Source organism: Sporothrix schenckii (assembly GCF_000961545.1).
Source record: "Sporothrix schenckii 1099-18 chromosome Unknown Cont49, whole genome shotgun sequence".
Classification (NCBI taxonomy): Eukaryota; Fungi; Ascomycota; class Sordariomycetes; order Ophiostomatales; family Ophiostomataceae; genus Sporothrix; species Sporothrix schenckii.
This window is the reverse complement of record NW_015971150.1, coordinates 1,523,302-1,543,420: the sequence shown is the minus strand read 5'-3', so window position 1 is coordinate 1,543,420 and position 20,119 is coordinate 1,523,302. Positions and strand designations below refer to the sequence as shown.

Here is a 20,119-nt window from a genome sequence, read left to right as displayed (position 1 = left end):
GCGAAACGAAAGACGGAAGAGTGTCAACGAGAGAAGATTGAGGTTCGGTGCCAACGATGCTGGGCCTGGGGCTGATTTCGTTTTCTGTCTCCCAATAAGTCTGCGTCAGAAATGAGCTCCGGGATGGCCCGGCAGACTGAAACTGTCTGACCGAAGCAAATACCGGCGAACAAAGACCGGTCAAGATACACAACTGACCCACGTGAGTCTGTCCGTCAAGTCCCACGGGAGTTGTAAGACCAGGAAACGATGGAAGCACGGATCAACTGGCAAAGAGGAACACTCGTGTTAGTCGGAAGACGGCGTTCAGAGAGTCGTCTGCCATTTGTCAGCCAATGTCCGTTCTATGAATTCTGTCTCCAAAGCAAGTGACGGAGTGTTGAGAGCGAAAGAGAAGATGGCAAGAGAAGACAGTCAAATACGGAGCCAGACAGCCGATGTGGAGCCAAACTCCAAACTCCAAACCCCAAACCCCATCTTGTTAGTCTCCCCAGCTGTTCCACGTCGGCCTTTCGTTGCGTTTGTCGTCCGTTAGCCGTTTTGCCGTTTGCCACCCGCTACCATATCAAGTAGCATGACTCCCCACCGCATCGACTAGCGTCAGGGCGGACATTTCCTCAGACTCGGGAATAACAAGATACTCAAGAACAACACCATGTTCGAAGGGAACATTTCCACTAGGAAGCTAGATCGAGGAACTATGCCTCTGGGGCCTGGCTGTCCTCGACTTTGACGTCGACTCGACCCGACCGATGTCCGTGATCGCAATCGCAGTCAACAAGAGTACCACCAGCTTACCGGTTCATCACGCCTCACCACGACCACCGCAACGACCACCACAATGTCTTCGTTCGCCCTCCCGTGCGGCCGTCGCATGGCCTACGCTCTGTCGCAGCCGACAACGTCCAAGCCGGTGGTGCTGCTGTCCAACTCGCTCTGCGAGGACTACACGTCATGGGATCGCGTGGTGCCCGTGCTCGAGACGCTCGGTTTCCGCACGCTGCGCTACGACCAGCCGGGCCACGGTCGCTCGCCGGCACCGGCTGCCGACCAGATTGCCGCCACGACATTCGAGACCCTGGCCGACGACGTGGCCCAGCTGCTGAAGCACCTGCACATCAGCCGCCTGCACGCCTGGGTCGGCGTGTCCATGGGCGGCATCAAGGGCGTCTACTTTGCGGCGCGCCACCCGGGCGTCGTGCAGAAACTTGTCGTCGCCGACGCCATTGCCGCCTCGCCGACTGTGGCGGGCGCCCCCGTGGACGTGTTTGCCCAGCGCGTGGCCGCGGCCAAGACGGCCGGCAGCATGGCGACGGACCTCGACAACGTCGGCCGGCGCTGGTTTGGCGAGGCGTGGCTGGCGGCCAACCCCACAGAGGCCCGGCGGATGCGCGCGTCCATGGACACGACCACCCTCGAGGGTCTGGAGGCATGTTGTGCAGCGCTGAGCAGCCCGTCGTTTGACCTGCGGCCTCTGTATCCGTCCGTCGGGAAAGGCGCCGACGAGGCACTGATTGTTGTCGGCGAAAAGGACGCCGACCTGCCGGTCAAGATGCAAGACATGCGGGCGGCCATCGAGACGAGCCTTGCGGCCAACGGAAAGACGACACCCGTGGCACTGGAGATTGTTGCCAATGCAGGACATGTGCCGTATGTGGACGGCTTTGATCAGTTTTGCGAGATTCTCAAGACGTTTTTGTGAGGGCGTGGGTGTTGCGAAGCACGTAGAGAGAGCAGATGGAAACACAAACAGCAGAATAGACGAATCGATGAATGGCATCACGATATCAGCGCACGTCACCGTTCACTGCACTTTGTCCACCACCGTCAACTCGATTGCTCTGTTGAATCTCGATACGATGCACTTGTTAAAACCCACTGTACGCTAGCACTGGAGTGCCGCAACACTGCCTAAGGCCCCTGTAGCGACTTACACGCACCAACCACGAGCCGCACCACACACCGTCAACAAATGCCATCCAGTCACTCCAACGTAGGAAGAAGCCATCCGATTTATTGTCTGTGCCTTGTTCGACGAGGTTTTCTGCACATGTTATTTTGCCGCGTTCCTGGCTGCCATGGAGGACGAATGGCGAGTGTAGGCTGATGCTGGTTTCCGACGGGACAAACTCCGGAGACAGGCATCCGCCCGCTAACACCACTGTAGCCACAGGCTGTGGTCAGCATTGTCGGGGCAGTGTCCGGGACGACGGCCAATATGTTGCTCCCACAAGCGAAGAGCGAGGAGGGCGGCGTCGTTGACTCTGCGTGCATCATCTGTTGAGGAGCCGTGTTGTTCGTCTTGTTTCATTTTGTCTCATCTAGATCGTCGTATATATCTCAGCTCCGGCATCGTTGTATTCGCATCATCTCATCGACTCCTTCACTCCCAACAAACCTTCAACACAACCCTCTTCTTTTTCTCAGCACTCCTCCTAGACCTCCTGCAACATGCCTCAAGCAGCTCGCTCTCTCAACGTGGTCGTCGTCGGCGCCGGCCTCGGCGGTCTGGCCGCCGGCTTGGCCCTGCAGACCGACGGCCACAAGGTCACCATCCTCGACGCCGCGCCCGAGTTCGCCGAGGCCGGCGCGGGCATCCGCATCCCGCCCAACTCATCGCGCCTGCTGATGCGCTGGGGCGTGGACCTGCAGCGTATGAAAAAGTCGACGTCCAACCGCTACCACTTCATCCGCTGGAAGGACGGCACGACCATCTTCGACCTGCCGTTCGACAACAACGTCGCCACGCACGGCTCGCCGTACTGGCTCGTGCACCGCGCGGACCTGCACGCGGCGCTGCTGGACGCGGCGCACAAGGCCGGCGTGCAGATCCTGACCAACAAGCGCGTCACCGCGTACGACATGGACGCGCCCTCGGCGACGACGGCCGACGGCGCCGTGTACACGGGCGACCTGGTCGTGGCCGCCGACGGCATCAAGTCCCTCTGCCGCCCGCTGCTGACGGGCCAGGCGGACAAGCCGCGCGACACGGGCGACGTAGCCTACCGCATCCTGATCCCCGCCGAGAAGCTACTGGCCGACCCGGAGCTGGCGCCGCTCATTCAGGAGCCGTGCACGACGTCGTGGTGCGGGCCCGACGCGCACCTGGTCGGCTACCCGATCCGCAACGAGGACACGTACAACATTGTCATGTGCGTGACGTCGTACAACGAGACGACCGACGAGGCCTGGGTCGTGCGCGGCGACAACTCGGAGCTCTGCCAGCGCTTCGCCCACTGGGAGCCCAAGGTCCAGAAGCTGTGCGCGCTGACGGGCGACTTTATGAAGTGGCGTTTGTGCGACCTGCCCAACCTGTCCCGCTGGGTGCACCCGGCCGGCAAGGTCGTGCTGCTCGGCGATTCGTGCCACCCGATGCTGCCGTACCTCGCGCAGGGCGCGGCGCAGGCGTTTGAGGACGCTGCCGTGCTGCGCCAGGTGCTGGCACTCGTCGGCGGCGTCGACGGCGGCGTCGACCTCAAGACAGCGCTGCAGCGCTACGAGGCCATCCGCATGCCGCGGGCCACGCTGGTGCAGGCGAAGACGCGCGAGCACCAGCACATCCTGCACGTCGACGACGGCCAGGAGCAGGCCACGCGCGACCAGGAGCTGGCGCTGGACGCCGCCGAGAATCCCGTCTTCTGGGGCCACACGGACCGCCGCAACTGGCTGTTTGGCCACGACGCCGAGATTATCACCACGCCGGGCGACAACTGGCGGGAGGGCCAGACAAGCGGCGTGGCGGCCCACTGACGTGGATCTGTGAGCTGTGTGCTGTTGTCATGGTGTCCTGTTGTACTCTTTGTCCTGTGTTATAGAAAGGCGTTGCTAGATTGGTTACTATCAGCCCAATATACCACCCGAAAAACTCATTGGGAATTTCCTTCTTTGGACGTGCACCTGTGCCGTCCCTGGCATGTGCTCCCCTGTGCTCACTGTGCTCACTGTGCCCGCTGTGCATGCTGTGCCTGCTGTATCTCTATGGCCGTTCTATCGCAAGCCGGCAGCCACAGAACCTTGTTCTCGACCACCATCTTGTAGTCTGAGAAGCATGGCTACGTGCATCTCGGAAAGCCGGAACTGTATGACTCCCAACTTTATCGGGGTGATATTAGATTGTCACTCATATCCCCTCGTATAAAGAGGCAGCCTATTCCTCTCATCTCTTTTGTTACCTCGGCCACCTGCCGCTCCTCTTCGTCTCTCTTACTTTCCTTTTATTACAATATTATTTGTTATAAGGACGTACTTATCCCGGAGGGTAAGAGGTGTCTGTTAAACGATTCGGTTCGGGGAGGGCTTGTTCTGGTAAAATAGTGATAAGGTGTAACAGTTGAGTCTTATCAATAGTATGAGGGAAGGGGTGATTGTATGTCCCGCGACTCTAGTGGGAGCCGTATGTCCCGTACAAGTCGACCGTGCAAGCCTAGTGGCCGCAAAAGTACTTGTCCCTAGCCTCCTTGTCGCCGATGCGCTCCCGAAACAAACGCAAGGCATAGAGGTCGTTCTCGAAGCTTGAGATGAAGTTGTCCATGTCCTCCCTCCAGTCTGCCGTCCCGCACGTGTTCAGGTGGGTACCCAGTGGGGCGCACGACTCGAAATCGATGAGCACGGGCTGGCCGTCGGCGCGGACCATGACGTTGCCGGGCTTGAGGTCGTTGTGGGCGAGACCGACCGAGTGCAGGTAGCGCACAGCGGCCTCGAGCCGCTTCAGGAAGATGGCAGGTTCGAGAAGGAGGGACCAGTTGTCTTCGTCTGGGTCGTAGTCGCTCATGCAGTGTGGGATCTTTTCGAGTACGATGCCCGTCATGCGCTTCTGCACGCGTTTGCGTGTCTGGCCGGCGTGCCCAGGGACGTCTTCTGTGGCGGCATTGTCCCCCAGCACCTCGATCACACGGCAGCCAAGGTAGCGCACAAAGTTGGGGGGCGGGTGCTTCCGGGCCAGCAACTCCAACATGCGCACCTCGTGGAGCCAGCGCTCACTGCAAGTTTTGGTATGGGTCGAGCCCACACACTTGTCGAAGAACTCCTTGATGACGACGGCGTCGTTGCGCAGCAAGCTCTGGGGAAGCGACACCGTCAGCGCCAGCGCAGCATCCTCGGCATTGGTCTCGGGGTCGTAGGGCAGCCCGAGCGTGGCTGGGTCGACCTTGACCGCTGGCCAGCGCCAGGGCTGGCCGTTGTCGCGGATGAGGAAGAACTCGCCGTTGCACGAGTAGTAGAAGATGACGCTGCCGTCGGACAGAAACGCCCCATTGCTGTTTATAAACAACGTGTTTGGGTCATCGGTGGCCGCAAGGAAGGTCTCCCGGATCTCCGACTCCCAGCAAGACCATTCGTGTTGTTGAGGAATGTACCTTGAGCCGAAGTCTCGGTTCTCTGTTACGGCAGCCGTAGGCCCGCGCTTGGGATGCTCACCGGCGGGGATACGATCGGTCGACGACAAGACGGCCATGTTCAGGTCCGCCTCGCCCATGTTCGGGCCGGTGACACCGTTCGTTTCGGTGACGCATTTGTCGGTGATGTTGACTCTATCCTCGACAGATTGGTTAGACATGTCCGTGTCGGCTAGAGCTTTTGTGAAAGATAAAACGAGTTAGCAACTGGCAGTTTTGTGAACGGTGTTATTCTTGGTTGCTTCCTACTCTCTTCGCGTGACAGACCTTGCTTCTTGGACTGGGAGCGCGTGATGGGGGCCATTTTGAAGATGTAAGGCAGTGGTTTCTAGGGGCGTGCGAAATAAGAATGTCTAGATGTTGTGTAAAAAGGAAATCGCGGTGGGAGAACAACTCGGGTATAAATGGTATTTACTCACAAGACAGTTGTGTCTGAAGCGGAAGGGAAAAGCACTGGGCACGACGAGATACAGGACGAGAAGAAAGAGAAACTCTGCCTTGATGGGATGGATGGTGGCCGGAACCGTCCAGGACCTAGAAAGCAGCCAGCAGTTGCTTTTACAACCCTGCGCCACTTAATCCCAAAATAAACACGAAAGAAACGTCTTTCACACACCCCCCTTTATTTTGTTCACAAACAGGGTCGTCTAAAACCAAACAAAAAAGGAACATGGCTGGGTGTAGGGACAAAGAAATGAGGGCTGGAGGGAGACACTAAAGGAACGGCCAGCACATGGTCTAGAAAAAAAGGGACTCACAAACAAACATCAAACGTACGGGTCGCTTTCCCCAACAAGAGGTGTCGCATTTAGTTAATACCAGGCGATGGAATACCAGGTATTCCCAAAAGGCCGTTACATTGAAAAGACGCCGAGCGCGGTGATTGGCCGGAACTTCACCTACACCGCACACTGGTTGGATCAGAACAGCCTTAAAAGTTAGGAGTTAGAATATCGTCAAGTGTTTTTCTGACGGTACCCTTTTCTGCCCCTCTGTTTCTTCCACTGGCGACGTCGTCCCGCTACTTCGACTGACTATATCTGCCATTTAAGTCTATGACCCAGTCCCCATACGCTATGCTCTACAACCTTAGCACGGCGCTCCTATAAATGGCAAAACACCGATGCCTAGCCAAGGTGGTGTATGAGGCGCCTGGCGCCGGCGACGGCGAGGGCGAGATGTACCAGACCACCGTCCGCTGCAACGGCCGCCTGTTCAACATCAATATGGCGACCACCTTTATCCACGACTCGCCGGCTATCTTGGCACGCCTTCAGCGCTTCCTTCTGGCACAGGGGGAGTTTGTGTACGGGGAGGAACCTGCGACCGAGGACGGACCCAGCGCAGAAGAGGAGAGGAACTCATTCCATCAATGGCTGATTGCCACCTTTCGACCCGTCTTCCGCGCTTACGCACCGGACGTGCTACCCTCATTCGACCCAGACGCGATCCGGTCCGGCACGGCTCGCCCTGTGTTGACAGAGTACATGTTTCCACAGGTCTTTGAATGCCGGCTGGAAGCACAGCACGGCAAGGCCAGACCACGTTGCATCGGCAAACAGGCAGATTGGATCCCATCAGTGAATCGAATTCCCGCCGATCTTCTTGCGGACCTCGACCGCCTGCGTGTGCCACGGTATGCGCCGTCGGAGATCGCCGTGGCCTTTGAAAACCCCGACGATGCGAAAGTGAGGACGAGGCCGAGAGCCAGAAATCGGGGCAAGAAGAAAGAAGTCTGAGCAAGCGGAGAAAAGTAAAGCCATAGGGAGAGAGTGGGTGAAGACGACATTCGTCTTCTAGAACAGATCCATAAAGCCAGACGCCTTTGTGGCGTCTGTCATCCATGTGTTGAGGTCGAGATCCTCGTTGAGCGGGTCGTGGCAGTTGTTGTCGAGGAACGTCTGTTGCAGTATGAGTGATGTGTGAAGACAATCATATTAAAAAAAATACGAGACCAGAAAACCAACCTACCCAGTTGATAAAATCGAGCCCGTCCACGTCGCTGTCGGTGGTCATGGCGTCGACAGACACGAACTGGCCGTCAGCGGCCGGGACGTCCATCTGCGGGGCCTGTCCGGCCTCCACGCGCGCGAGAGTCGCACCCAGTGCGTCGGCGGCAATGCGCGCTTCTGGGAATTGCGCACTGGGGGCGACCCAGATGGCATGCGCTGTCCGGAGAGCGGCGAGCCGACGGTTGTGGCCGTCATCCGTGCTTTGTCCGTGCTTGCTCGCCAGCGTCATGTCGAGGCACAAGACCATGGCGGCGAGGATAAAGTCGTTGACGGTCAGCGCCGAGATCATCCAACGGGCGTCGTGGAGGATGCCGCCGTGTTGGGTAGCGGCTGTCAGTTCGGCTTGGCGGTCGAGAACCGTGCAAGCGGCATCAAGGCAGGCCAAGCGGGAGGTGGAGACGAATGATGTTGTCGACATTGTCGTTGATGACGATGACGACTGCTTGTAGTACTGTGGAATGTAGTTTCTGTGCAGCACAATCAGGCTCTTCAGGTACAGCATCTCAATCGTCATCCGGTTCATAATGATGGGCGGGCTGTCGATGAGCGACGCCGCCAGCGGCCGGTACTGGAAGTGCGCGGGCAGTTCAGCGTACGCCCTTCGCAGCCGGGCATCCAACGCACGCGTGTCTTCGTACGGCCGCGGCGCCAGCGACCGCGTGTGTGCCACAACCGCCTGGAAGCACGCCATGACGCTCGACTTGACGATGGTGTACAGGATCGTCGTGTTGTCGGACACGGGCCGCGAGGATGGCAGCTCCGCCATGTCGGGCCGCAAGTCGGTGAACTCGAGGTTCCGCGGCAGCGCCGTGTCGCAGTCGGCCATGGGGATCATGCTCGGCAGGCCGACCTGGAAGGACGTGAGCGCGTCCACCTGCACAATGGCCACCCAGATACGGCGGCGCATCTCGCCGGCAAAGGGCGACAGCCGGGTTGCCTGCAGCTTGGACGGGTCACGGTGGTAGCCGCGGCGCACGGCCAGCCGGATCACCATGCCAATCAGGTACCAGACGTTGGACGCCGTGGCGGCACCGCGCGGCCGGTAGTCGGCGACGTAAAAGTAGTGGCTTTGGAGCAGCAGGATCATGGCCTCGAGGCTGTGGGCGTCGACGTCGGCGTAGTGGCCCAGCACGAGATACTGGCGCGCCTTGTCGGCCATGGCTTCGGGAGAGGGCGTGTCGGTGTCGACATTGTTGCCGCCTGTGTGGGCCATGAGATGTAGGCCAGCCGATACGGCCAAGACGGAAAAGAGCAAGGCGATCCAGAGGGGTGGTGCTTGAGTCGGAGCCTCCCAGAACGCGGCATACTGTGTGGTGGTCAATATAGAGGGTAGAGTATAGTGTTGTGGAGAAGATTGGTTGCGGACTTGCCTCTTTTTGAAATTCGATCGGATGCAGGATGGCTGGTTAAGCGAGTCAGGATAAAGTCAATAAAATCGACGACGTTCGCAATTCAAAAACCCCACTCACGCAAAACAGAATGGCCGACGCGGAAATAATGCGAGATGAGACGGTCACAGACAGCTCGAGGCGGCAGGGACTTTAGCAGCTCCTCGGAACCAACAGACGGCTGCGGAAACACGAGGTCCGCATAGCTGTCGTCGGGTGTTTCCAAGGCCGGTTGAGCTGTGTCGGTGTGCATCGAAGGGGACGGGTTGGTCAGAGACAAGGAAGCCAATGACTCCGGCTGCTGGTCTCTTTCGACGGGCGATGACAGCTGCTGGCGTAGTTCTTTGATCTCTTCCAGGAGAGACGACCAGTGGCTGGCATCGATGTATGTAGTGTGGCCGATGTCGAGCTGTCCACCGCCGAGCGACGGGCGCTCTGAAAATGCGGTGATGGATGTTTCGGGAGTGACAGGATTGCCGCTGTCGACTGGAACCTGAAGCTCGTCCGAGAGCGGCGTATTGACCGAATTGTCGACCGAGTCACCAGCAGACATGGACGCGTCGACGGCACCGTCGTCCAAGTGGCGTGACAAGTCGTGTGGCAGCGCCGCCTGGTCACCGACCGACTTACCGGCAGAGCCTCCGGCCATTTGCAGAATCATATCCTCGAGCCGCTGGAGACGGCCCGTCACCGACCGGGAACTGCTTCCACTGCCACCACCACTCTTCGCGGCCGCATCCCGCCTCTCACTCCGGTCTGCATTCGCCGCATACAGGCAGAACGCCGCCTTGTCGCGGCGCGTGCACGCATCGCACGGCTGTTCGCGGTTGCATTTGAGTCTGTTGGTCAGCAACGGCCGTCGAAAGGAAGTATATTCGGTCGAGCAGGAGAGAGGAAGCTCACTTTCGTAGACGACACGGCTCGCACGACTTGGGCGGCCGATTCCGCTTTTCGACTTTGGACTCGGCCATTCTCGCAGATCGTACTCTGCGAGTGCACAATATAACTTTGCTGGCGTCAACATTGTTGTTTGTCCCAGGCGCAGAATGGAGTTAATAACTCCGCGCGGTCCACGCTGCACGTGATGCGACAACGCTGCAAAACGACAATTGTGGGTCCCAAACTCCGGGATCCACTCTGCGGCGATACCATCTCCGCTCACTTACACGACGGTCCGAGAGGGCAATCCGCCTTTGAACGACCCCCGATCGAGTATTTAAGATGAGCTGCGACAGCAAGATGACAGCCAATATGTACCAACCCGACATCTGTATCATTATTCGTTTTATATTCACATTCACACGCATCCCTTGTTCTCTCCTTTCCATCCCGTCTCTACTAAACACATCTCCGTCAAAAACATCTCCATTAAATACACCTCTCGACATCCACACCATGTCCGCTCTCTCGGCGACCCACGGCATTATGCAGGCCATCTTCTCGAATCTATTCGTGACACTCCCCGTCCCCGAAAAGGCCCCCGGTCTGTCTGAAAAGACATTCATCGTCACGGGCGCCAACCAGGGCCTCGGCCTCGAGGCCTGCAAGCACCTCCTGCGCGTCGGAATCGGCAGGCTGGTTATGGGCGTGCGGAGTCTCGACAAGGGCGAGGCTGCGCGGAAGGAGCTGTTGGCCGAGTCGGGGCGGGCGCCCGAGACAATCGAGGTGTGGCAGGTGGACATGGCGTCGTATGCGTCGGTCGAGGCCTTTGCCACGCGCGCCAACGGCCTCGCTCGCCTCGACGGCGTCTTGGCCAACGCCGGCATGATGACCACCACGTTCCGGCGCGCCGAGGACGGCGAGGCGACCATTGTCGTCAACGTCGTGGCGACCTACCTGTTGCTGGTCCTCCTGCTCCCCAAACTGCGCGCATCGCCAGCCGGCCGAGCCACGTTTACCGTCCCCAACTCGTCGCTGCACTACATGGCCTCGACCAGGGAGATTCTCCCGCTTTCTGTAAAAAAGGACGGCAAGACCATCTTTGAGCGGCTCGCCGACAAGTCCACGTCGGACATGAAGGACCGCTACAACGTCAGCAAGCTCTTGGTCGTGTTTGCCACCCGCGCGTTCGATGCCCACCTCAAGCAGCGGTCGGGCCTCCAGGGCGGCGGCCGCGTCATCGTCAACACGCCCAACCCGAGCTACTGCAAGTCCCAGCTGCTGCGCGACACGGACCAGACCCCGCCGCCCGACTGGATGGCCCGCACGCCCGAGATGGGCAGCCGTGCCCTCGTGCACGGCCTGCTCGCCGGGCCCGAGACCAGCGGCCAGTTTCTCAACAACTGCCACGTGCTGGCGCCGGCCTCGTTCGTGACCAACAAGACGGGCGCCAAGATCGAGGCCGCTTTTTACGAGGAGCTCATCCAGAAGCTGGACAGCATTGTGCCGGGCGTCTCAAAGAATATCTAGCTGGTCTGATGGGGGGTCGTGGTGTGTTTTGTTTATTTAAAGGTGATTTATTGTGGTGTCGTCGATTTACTTTGGATTTCTGGATTTACTACCATACTCATGTCTCATGTTTAATTATTCTATTCGGACTGGGTCTGTCTGGTATAGGTGAGGTCCTTTTTTAAAAGAGAATTATTAAGAATTTTTTTTTTTAAATTTTTTTTAAAAAAAATCCATTAAATTCAACCATAACGCGACGGAGCAGAATGAATTAAACAATACTCTCTGTAAACATTTCAGTCGCGTCGAGTTAGATAACTTTCCTTTCCCTCTTCCTTGGGTGTCTTGGTCGTCCAACGACTTCGTTCGGCATTGCAGCGTTGATCGGACTTTCGTTGGTGGAATATGTCCCTATCGATATTTCGTACATTATTCAATTACCCAATAAATAAACCCTGTTTAGTGGCAGTTTTGCCGATGCTAACTACGCAAGTCGCTTAGCGTCCTTTTAGCAGACCCATTTGCCTCCCCCTGTTCTTGGGCGTTCCAAAGTCACTTTTGACTTTCTTAGTTCCTTTCCATGATCGCGAGAATACAAAATGACCGATTCCAACTACCACATTGGACTTTCTTCCCAATGTGGTGTATGTGCTGATTTGATAGTGCGGCACGAAAGGGTAGTAGCACGTACGAGAATTCCCTTTGCGAAAGCCTTCCCCCCAACCTGACCTTTGGCTTCCGTTTTCCTCATGTTTAAACGGAGGGCAGCCTCGCCGCTGCTCTCCCGGTCCTGATTTGTTTTCGTTACTGACCACGTGATAGTCTTTGGCAACCACGACTCGACGGCCTACCGCGGCTGTACCCGTCCATTTGCCTTTCCGCATTCGGGCCACATTATCACAAAGGTCGACGGCCTTCGGCTGTGCCGCTTCGCGGATTGCAAGACGTGTTCTCTGTCGCCAGAATACGTCCCTATCCACTATGAATGCTACGAGATTTTTCGGGCGAGCTGCTCTGTCAAAGGCACCGATGCGCTTCACCGGTTATGGGTCGTAGCGGCATGGAAACGGCCGTGGCGGAAAGCGCAGCCGATCCGCCTGCGCGGCACAGTCGATGTCGGTGTGCTACGAATGGTTGCCCACCGCGCCAGGCTGCCATTGTTGGCGAAACTACCCGCTGAGGTAATTGACATGATCTACGGCCACTCTCCACATGCCCTGCTCTGGCGGTGTGTTTCGGCAACGTCGCTAGCCATGCAGGTGTCGGCTACGGAGCCACAACCGCTGTCGATGATCCCCCTGGGCGACGTACTGTCGTGGGAGCGTCACGGACAACTGAAATATGCAGGACACACATGGACAACGATGCATGCGTCTCTGCTTCTGCGGCTGCCCATCCGTTCCGACGGCATAAGCAAGGTGGAACGGCTCTCGTCCCTGCCACAGCCAGAGGCTCGGAACTCTCCTACCTCCGCCTTCGTCATTGTACGCGTCAAGTTTATAGACGGAGTTGTATTGCAACTCCAGGTACGTCATGACGATGCCGGTTATCTTTGGATGTATTAATTCTAACGTGCCTTTTACGATGGTCTTGTCCGCCTGCATTTCCCTCTCGGGCAACGGACGTTCCCTGTCTGGAATACGCCGTCTCCGCCAGACCTCTCCTCTTGCTGCATCCATTCTATTAAATTGTCGAATTCCTGGCAACGTTTCTACGCTGTCGACATGGACCGCGTCCAAGGCGTCACATTTTTTTTCTCGGGTGCTCGACTTTTCGGCATTCACAGCCACGTCTCCGAAGGCGCATCTGCACTGTCCACCTACGAAGGCATCCCCACCGGCTGTCGACGCGGAATGGTTTGGATTTATCTGCCGATGCCTAGAAGCGACCAGCTGCTGGTTCTTGGCGTCCGGGCAAAATCGTCTTCGTCTCCGTGCGTAAATATTCTTATTCGGACTCGCCTCGCTGGCGACGTCGTCATCGGACAGCATAGCCCTGGTGGCGTAAAGGACCGGTGCCTGGGCCGATCGGCGCCTATTACTCTCATTTGCGGCGAGTCAAAAGTGGGATTCCCGGTGCCGCACTTTGGCGCGTATTGCCAGTTCTCTGCCGATGCGCGTCTTCCTGAGCCGTTTCCCTTAGCAACGTCCTACCATTCCCTGATTGGCAGCGATGCGTACTTCTCCTGGGCCTCTCTCAGTGGCATAACGTCGGCCCTGACATACTACGACTCAAAAACAGGCTTTTGCAGGGGTATTTTGTTGCAATACGACAATGGAGGGGCTAGAACACTCGGTCAATGTCGCCGGCAGGTAGATCCAGCCGAGGAAGTGTACAAAACGCGAATGCTCTGCTGGCGAACCGAGATGTACCGCTCGCAACGGCAGCGAATGGTACACCGCACGCAGGTCCGCTTCCAGCACGACCCGCAACACGAACACGACAATAAATGGAAATGCCATGCGCTGGAAGGCGTTCTTCATTTCTGGTTTACGGACGAGGCAACGTTTCTAGTGGTAATCAACTAACAACTAACCAGCCGAAAGAGACCATGGCAGTCACTGAACGTCTTCTCAGCGTCCAATGTTGCAGTCTTTCAGCAACCGGAATTAGCCGAGTCTTTGTTCAGTAGTACTGTGACTTACTGTGGCGATACACCCAACAGCTTAGCTGGTTGCAACCAATCATCATTGACGTCCCTGCAAATCACGGCCCGGCCCTGGGGGCCAGGCACAGGCGCTAAGCAGGCCTGCACAGGTGCGCACGCCTGTACCGCCTGCGCCACAGCAAATAAAGGCACGGTTTATAAATATATAGCTCTAAGCATACGGCTTCGTCTATTAACAAGGGAACCAAAATGTAGAAACACTCTTTAGAGGAGGAGGCCGTAAGCATGTCCTAGGAAGTGTATAAATGTTTATAAATACGGCACTGTCCCGTACTGGAGGCTCTTTGGAGTTCCTTCTTTCGATTAAGACTGTCTGGTGTGCCTTTGTTATTCTGAATTCACTGTGACAGAAAGCCGTCTTGAGTATTAGCCGAAGTTTGCGTTCTCACAGTTCAACCTGGGGCCGAAGAGCAGCTCATCCGGAGATATCATCGCCTTTGCTTTGGAAAACAGGCATCCTAATCGGTCGACAATCGACTCCAACCCCGTCCGGAGGCAGCTGAAGCCAAAGCCTAAATGTTGCCCACGAATAAAAGCTCGTTCGTGTTCTAAGGCGTGTTTTAAAGCAACCCAAGCTTTCCACCTCCAGCTTGATGCGACTACCTGCTGCTTTTACGTCGTATATCTAACTCTTTTAATGTGATTTGATTCTTCACATGAGCATCGCGGTGTCGACGCCGTTTATCAAATATGTGCGCGATATGGAGTTCATCAGGGTTCAGTACAGTCGGGTACTTCGGTTCCAGAGAATGGGAAGAAAATTTGCAAGGGGAACTGCCCATCCTGCCGCATTCGTCACTCACAAGACAATCAGGCGCCGGTCGACCTGTGGCTGTGCAGGAAAGTGCAGGAAAGTGCGGTAAGTGCCATCGCTGCCTGACTTGATTCTTTGCCAGCGGATTGGACTCATACTCTCAGCCGCAATATTTGTTTATGCCAGGCAGACACTTGCGCTACTGTTCAGCCTTGCCAATGCTTGCTTCTCCTCTTTTTCTCATCTTTTCCGCCACGTCATTTTTTCTTCCTTCTTCAACGTTTTCAAACATGCTAACTTTACTGTCAGCCCATCAGTGTTCCACCTTCTTCTCAAGTTCAATTTAACCGAATTATTTTGTTCCTTTTTTGGTGACGTTGCGATTTTCCCTTCCGCCTCATTCTGTCAATGCCATTATGGACGCCGCTGCCAGTGTGATCGCTGTGGTCCAGATCACAGAGCAGATCTTGACCCTCTGCTACACGTATGCCAAAGGAGTCAAAGATGCACCAGCCGACATCGAACGCTTGAAAAGAGAGCTTAAGGACCTCAATGCGGTTCTCAATGGGGCAGAAGAACTCCTCAAAGGTCCTCACAAGGAAAAGCTCAGCACATCACAGAAACTGTCTACGAGTCTTAAGGAATGCACGGCCGAACTGGAGACGCTGTCCTTAAAATTGGTGACAAAGTCTGGAGACTTGCACCAACACTGGTTCAGCCGTAGTCGCTTGAAATGGCCACTCGAAAAAGAGGAGGTTAACAAGACAATCGAGTCTCTTCACAGACACCGAGCCAACTTCAACACGAGCTTGACAATCAACCAAGCGTAAGTAGTAACGCCTCGTGGTTGATTTATGAGAAACACATCCTTACGCTAAGCCCAATAGAGCCATACTCTTGGACAGCTTCGAGCGCATCGAGGATGATGAGCGGAATCGGATCCTCGATTGGATGTCGCCGATCCAGTATGGCGAACACCACGACACGGTCCGGGACAAGAGAACTCCCGATACATGTGAATGGTTGATACAAAGAGAGACGTTTCGGCAGTGGGAGGACAAAAACACGGCCCTCATCATGTGGCTTTCTGGTTCTCGTACGTATTTCTATCTGCCACTTCCAATACCCCCATTCTTCCGTTGTCATCTTTTTCTCACCTGCCTTATTCCAGCTGGTACCGGCAAAACGTTCCTCACTTCACGTGTCATCGATCGCATTCAAAGTAGACTAGACGCCGGGACCAAGACGAAAGAAGGATTTGCATTTTTCTACTGCAATCGGAACGAAGACATACGGCGAAACCCACTCTCCGTATTCCAGAGCTATGCGCGACAACTGGCAGCCGTTGCAGGACAGCCCAAGCTGGTGCAGAAGCAACTCCGTAGTCTCTGGCAAGAATCACGGACCAAAGCCCAAAAGTTTGGTATGGAGTCTTGCAAAACCCAGATTCTAGCCTCCATTAACCTCTACGACAGGACAACCCTTGTGCTGGATGCCCTGGACGAATGCGAGCTCGCGTCTCGCATTGTTGTCATGGACACAATCAAGCTTCTGTTGTCGCGAGCCACAAAACCCTTGTATGTGTTTGTGTCGAGTCGGCCGGAGAACCACATTCGAAAGTTCTTTCACCACATGCCTAACGTTGAGATCCAGGCGACCGACAACAGCGAGGACATCAAGAAGTTTGTGCATGCAGAGGTTGTCCGGCACCCAAACTGGCACGACATGCCTACGGAATTGCGTGACGACATTGAAAGAACGATCCTGACGCAGAGCCAGGGGATGTAAGTAAAGCCCACCTCGATCTTTTTGTTTTTTTTTTTTTTTTTTNTTTTTTTTTTGTTTATTCATTGTCTTAGCCCCATACTAATGCTGTCCTAGGTTTCAATGGGCATATCTACAGATCAACCAGATTCTCGGTCTTCAAACACAAGCTGCTATCAGAAACCGACTTGGAAAACTGCCCATCGGTCTCAAGAGCACGTACGATGAAATCTACAATCAGATCTCGTCTGGCGACGACCACGACAAAGCAATTGCAGAGCGTGCTTTCATGTGGGTTGCATGCGCCATCAAGCCTTTAAGCGACAAAGTACTTCTCGAGGCCGTTCGCTTCGACCCGGAAAATATAACAAACCCATCTGAAGCAGTCGATCGGACGGGTCTTTTCAACCTCTGCAAAAATTTTCTTGTCTTCGACAGGCGGCTGAACAGTTGGAGATTCTCGCATTTGTCGGTGACTGAGTATTTCGAGAAGTATCACTGGACACTTGTGAAGGCCCATTGCCACGTTGCAAAAGTTTGTCTCTCTCTTCTCATCGAAACACATGACAACACGCAAATAGTGGAACCGCACGATCTAGTTACAAGTTGGCCCCTACACCCATTTTATGAGGCTTTTCAATTTTACTACGATGAGAATTGGATCCGTCATGTCCAAACGCAAGAAGGACAGGCGCAAGACCCTGGCCTGACTCGCCTTTTAAAAACATTTTTGGGGTCTCCAACGGAGAGCAGCCAGCAATATTGGCAGTGGTATCGCCGAGCCATTGGCATCCATAACCCGGGAGATTACGTTTGGTGTGCAGCACTGGATAATGTCAAACCCGTGAGACGTACCATCTTTTCGATATGCCGGTTCTCCATGTTCACTGTGTTGGAAGACTGGTGGAATACTGGCGATCTGCCACTATCGGAGAAGAACAACGGGGGCGAAACTGCCCTAACACTTGCTGCAATGTCCGGTCACGCGCCTATGTGCAAAGCCATCGTGAACAGGGGAGTTGACGTGAACCAGCAGGCCGGGGAACATGGAAGTGCCCTTGCTACGGCCGCGTTCACCGGAAACGTGGAAGTTGTCCAATGCTTGATCGACTTGGGTGCCATTGTCGATTTGCAGCTTGAAGTCGGGGAATGCGGTAGTGCCCTTGCAGTAGCCGCTGCTTCTGGTAGCTATAGAGTCGTCCGGTGCTTATACGACAACGGCGCCGACGTGAACATGCTACTCTACAACGGCCAATATGGAAGCGCCTTGGCCGCTGCTGCATTTCTTAGGCGCGTGGATGTGATGCACTTCTTGGTCGATAAAGGTGCCAAAGTAGACATGCTTCTAAAATGCGGCGGATATGGGTCCGCTTTGATTGCTTCTGTCGCAGGGTTCTGGCGCCCTAAAGTTGCACTTCATCAGCCACTGGTAGACTACGGAGCGAACGTTAACTTACTCCCGGAGGTCGGCCGTTACGGTAGCCCCCTCGTCGCTGCTGCGTCGATTGGTAGCCTAGACAAGTTGACGTACTTGGTCAAAAAGGGCGCCGTTCTTGATCAGCAGTTACGGTGTGGCCGATACGGAAGTCCGTTGTGTGCTGCTGTGGCGGCGAACAAGAAAAAGATTGTCACATATTTGGTAAATCAGGGCGCCGATGTCAACTTTCTGCCCAAGGTTGGACAACTCGGCAGCGCTTTGGCTGTTGCTGCCCTGTTGTGCTCGGGTGAATGCGTGGAGTTTTTGCTTCGGAAAGGAGCCGATGCCAATCTCAGGCTACTAACGGGTAAATACAAGACGGCTATAGAGGCTGCTGAGGCGATGATCTCTAAGGAGGATCGCTTGATGTGGTCTCCTGGCCTGTACTTTACAGGATGGGAGGTGGATAATGATAACGTGCGGATACTTAAGCTACTCCGCGAGCATGTTGTAAAAAGTTAAAGGGCAGGTGGTTTCTAAGCATTAAGATCTTATACGTAATAAAATTTTTATATAATTCTCAATGCTTTATCCGGCACTATAATATATATTTATAAATCCCTTAATAGTAACGTTTTAATATAATTAAGTAGTTTTCAAACGAAGACCATGGCAGGAATTACGGTCTCACTACTGGTTTTTACACAGTCATTATCCTGGTGTGCTGAAACAATCATAAAGACAGAGGTCGACTGGACGGCCAGATGGTTCCTTATGTTGATGGCAACCGCTTGAATCTTAGTGTGTATCGACGCTGCCCAGAGGCTGGTTCGTGGTCTTAAAATTGTGTATTTCTCTTGCGCATATCGTAGATGATTTCCCCTCCGTGTACACCCGGGGAACGGAAAGCGATCTCAGCGTGACTGAAATTACCAGAAAACAGCGCAGTAATAGGCAGAAACCGAGGAGCAACATTCGAGGGTATAATATATGGCACAATACTTATATTCATGTGGATATCATTCCTTTCTCGTCTCCACCACTGCTACCGCCACTCTGCCTTACGAACCGTCAGCTACTGCGATGCCGCCCACTCCTTCTCCAGTGCCTCGCGGCGGCTGGTGCTCTGCGGGTCGATGTAGGGCTTCTCGCCGAGGCTGACGGCGCGGCTGCCCGAGCGCTCGCCGAGGCCGTGCTCGTAGAGGTAGTCGGGGGTAGCGGCGTGGTAGACGCTGCGGTTGTCCCAGATGGCGAGGTCGTTGACGTCCTGCCAGCGCAGGCGCACCTGGAGGTCGTGGTTGTCGACGATGAGCTGGTTGAACCAGCCGAGGAAGTGCTGGCTCTCGGCGTCCGACAGGCCGTGGATGCGCTGGACGTGGTGGCCGACAGCAAAGACGGACTTCCAGCCGGTGACGGGGTTGGTGCGGACGACGGGGTGGACGGCCTCGAGGACGCTGCCGACGTTCTCAGGGGCGCCGCGCGGCGCCGCGTAGAGCTCGAAGCCGTTGCGGGCGGCCGACGCCTCGAAGCCGGGCTGCGCGTAGTAGGCGGTCAGGGTGTCCAAGAAGGCGCGCAGCGTCGGCGAGATGCGGTCGTAGAGCTCATAGCCCGAGGCCCAGAGCGTGTCGCCGCCGGTCGCGGGCAGCTTGGTCAGACGCAGCAGCGCGTAGTCGCTGGGGATGGGCTCAAAGGTAATGTCCGAGTGCCACTGGTCGCGGCCGCTCTGGCGCTTGGAGCTGAAGGCGCCGACGGGCTGCTGGAAGCGGTCCTGGAACAGCTTCTTGGCCTGCACCGACGAGATGACGGAGATCTCGTCGTCGTGGTCGCCCTTGTCGGCGACGTCCCGGGCCGCGTCCTGGCGCACGCCGGCGTTGTTGATCGGGTGGATGTGCAGCTTGGACGTCGCCGGCTTGCCCGACAGCTCGCCCAGCCGCTGCACCAGCTCCTTCTGGACCGCGTCCGTCACGTTGTCCTGCTTGCGGAAGAAGACGACGCCGCGCTGCGAGATGGTAATGGCCAGGTCGCGCAGCAGCTCGTCCGCGTTGGGCGCGCGCAGCCACGCGGCCAGGTCGACGTCGGGGCCGGCAAACTCGCGGCCAATCACGGGCGTCACGTCAAACGACTTGAACTGGTCGAGCGCGCCGCTGAGCTTGAGGGCCTCCTTGTGGCCGGTGAAGAGGGCCGGCCGTTCCGTGTTGGGGTCGCTGCCGTTGTCGAGTTTCGGCTGGCTGGGGGCCTCGGTCTTGGCAGGGACAGCCTTGGTCGCAGCCGGGACCTCGGCAGGGGTGGGTTGGACGTCGACGGCAGAGGGGGACATTGTGTGTGATGTGGTGAT

General features: G+C 56.1%; 10 protein-coding genes across 10 annotated transcripts; 6 read left to right on the top strand and 4 right to left on the bottom strand.

Annotated features, from left to right (window-relative positions):
- Positions 1–841: 841 nt before the first annotated feature.
- On the top strand, positions 842–1,702 carry SPSK_05500 (zearalenone lactonase; the record flags this gene model as incomplete). The annotated part of the gene is made up of 1 exon (XM_016732245.1): positions 842–1,702. The coding sequence occupies one exon, from the start codon at positions 842–844 to the stop codon at positions 1,700–1,702; it is 861 nt and encodes a 286-aa protein (XP_016583018.1).
- A 749-nt stretch (positions 1,703–2,451) lies between these two features.
- On the top strand, positions 2,452–3,750 carry SPSK_05315 (salicylate hydroxylase; the record flags this gene model as incomplete). Its single annotated transcript, XM_016732064.1, has 1 exon — positions 2,452–3,750. The coding sequence occupies one exon, from the start codon at positions 2,452–2,454 to the stop codon at positions 3,748–3,750; it is 1,299 nt and encodes a 432-aa protein (XP_016583017.1).
- A 673-nt stretch (positions 3,751–4,423) lies between these two features.
- Positions 4,424–5,697, bottom strand: SPSK_05325 (uncharacterized protein; the record flags this gene model as incomplete). Its single annotated transcript, XM_016732074.1, has 2 exons — positions 4,424–5,571; positions 5,661–5,697. The coding sequence occupies 2 exons, from the start codon at positions 5,695–5,697 to the stop codon at positions 4,424–4,426; spliced, it is 1,185 nt and encodes a 394-aa protein (XP_016583016.1).
- An 823-nt stretch (positions 5,698–6,520) lies between these two features.
- On the bottom strand, positions 6,521–6,882 carry SPSK_05696 (uncharacterized protein; the record flags this gene model as incomplete). Its single annotated transcript, XM_016732437.1, has 2 exons — positions 6,521–6,713; positions 6,806–6,882. The coding sequence occupies 2 exons, from the start codon at positions 6,880–6,882 to the stop codon at positions 6,521–6,523; spliced, it is 270 nt and encodes an 89-aa protein (XP_016583015.1).
- A 307-nt stretch (positions 6,883–7,189) lies between these two features.
- SPSK_04951 (uncharacterized protein) lies at positions 7,190–9,817 on the bottom strand (the record flags this gene model as incomplete). The annotated part of the gene is made up of 3 exons (XM_016731710.1): positions 7,190–7,294; positions 7,365–8,711; positions 8,927–9,817. The coding sequence occupies 3 exons, from the start codon at positions 9,815–9,817 to the stop codon at positions 7,190–7,192; spliced, it is 2,343 nt and encodes a 780-aa protein (XP_016583014.1).
- A 371-nt stretch (positions 9,818–10,188) lies between these two features.
- Positions 10,189–11,202, top strand: SPSK_05424 (uncharacterized protein; the record flags this gene model as incomplete). Its single annotated transcript, XM_016732171.1, has 1 exon — positions 10,189–11,202. The coding sequence occupies one exon, from the start codon at positions 10,189–10,191 to the stop codon at positions 11,200–11,202; it is 1,014 nt and encodes a 337-aa protein (XP_016583013.1).
- A 578-nt stretch (positions 11,203–11,780) lies between these two features.
- SPSK_05444 (uncharacterized protein) lies at positions 11,781–12,746 on the top strand (the record flags this gene model as incomplete). Its single annotated transcript, XM_016732190.1, has 2 exons — positions 11,781–11,823; positions 12,004–12,746. The coding sequence occupies 2 exons, from the start codon at positions 11,781–11,783 to the stop codon at positions 12,744–12,746; spliced, it is 786 nt and encodes a 261-aa protein (XP_016583012.1).
- Positions 12,747–12,905: 159 nt separating this feature from the next.
- Positions 12,906–13,709, top strand: SPSK_10648 (uncharacterized protein; the record flags this gene model as incomplete). The annotated part of the gene is made up of 1 exon (XM_016736971.1): positions 12,906–13,709. The coding sequence occupies one exon, from the start codon at positions 12,906–12,908 to the stop codon at positions 13,707–13,709; it is 804 nt and encodes a 267-aa protein (XP_016583011.1).
- A 1,310-nt stretch (positions 13,710–15,019) lies between these two features.
- SPSK_10967 (uncharacterized protein) lies at positions 15,020–18,306 on the top strand (the record flags this gene model as incomplete). Its single annotated transcript, XM_016737188.1, has 4 exons — positions 15,020–15,429; positions 15,509–15,699; positions 15,946–16,387; positions 16,485–18,306. The coding sequence occupies 4 exons, from the start codon at positions 15,020–15,022 to the stop codon at positions 18,304–18,306; spliced, it is 2,865 nt and encodes a 954-aa protein (XP_016583010.1).
- Positions 18,307–18,859: 553 nt separating this feature from the next.
- On the bottom strand, positions 18,860–20,101 carry SPSK_05341 (uncharacterized protein; the record flags this gene model as incomplete). Its single annotated transcript, XM_016732090.1, has 1 exon — positions 18,860–20,101. The coding sequence occupies one exon, from the start codon at positions 20,099–20,101 to the stop codon at positions 18,860–18,862; it is 1,242 nt and encodes a 413-aa protein (XP_016583009.1).
- Positions 20,102–20,119: the final 18 nt, after the last annotated feature.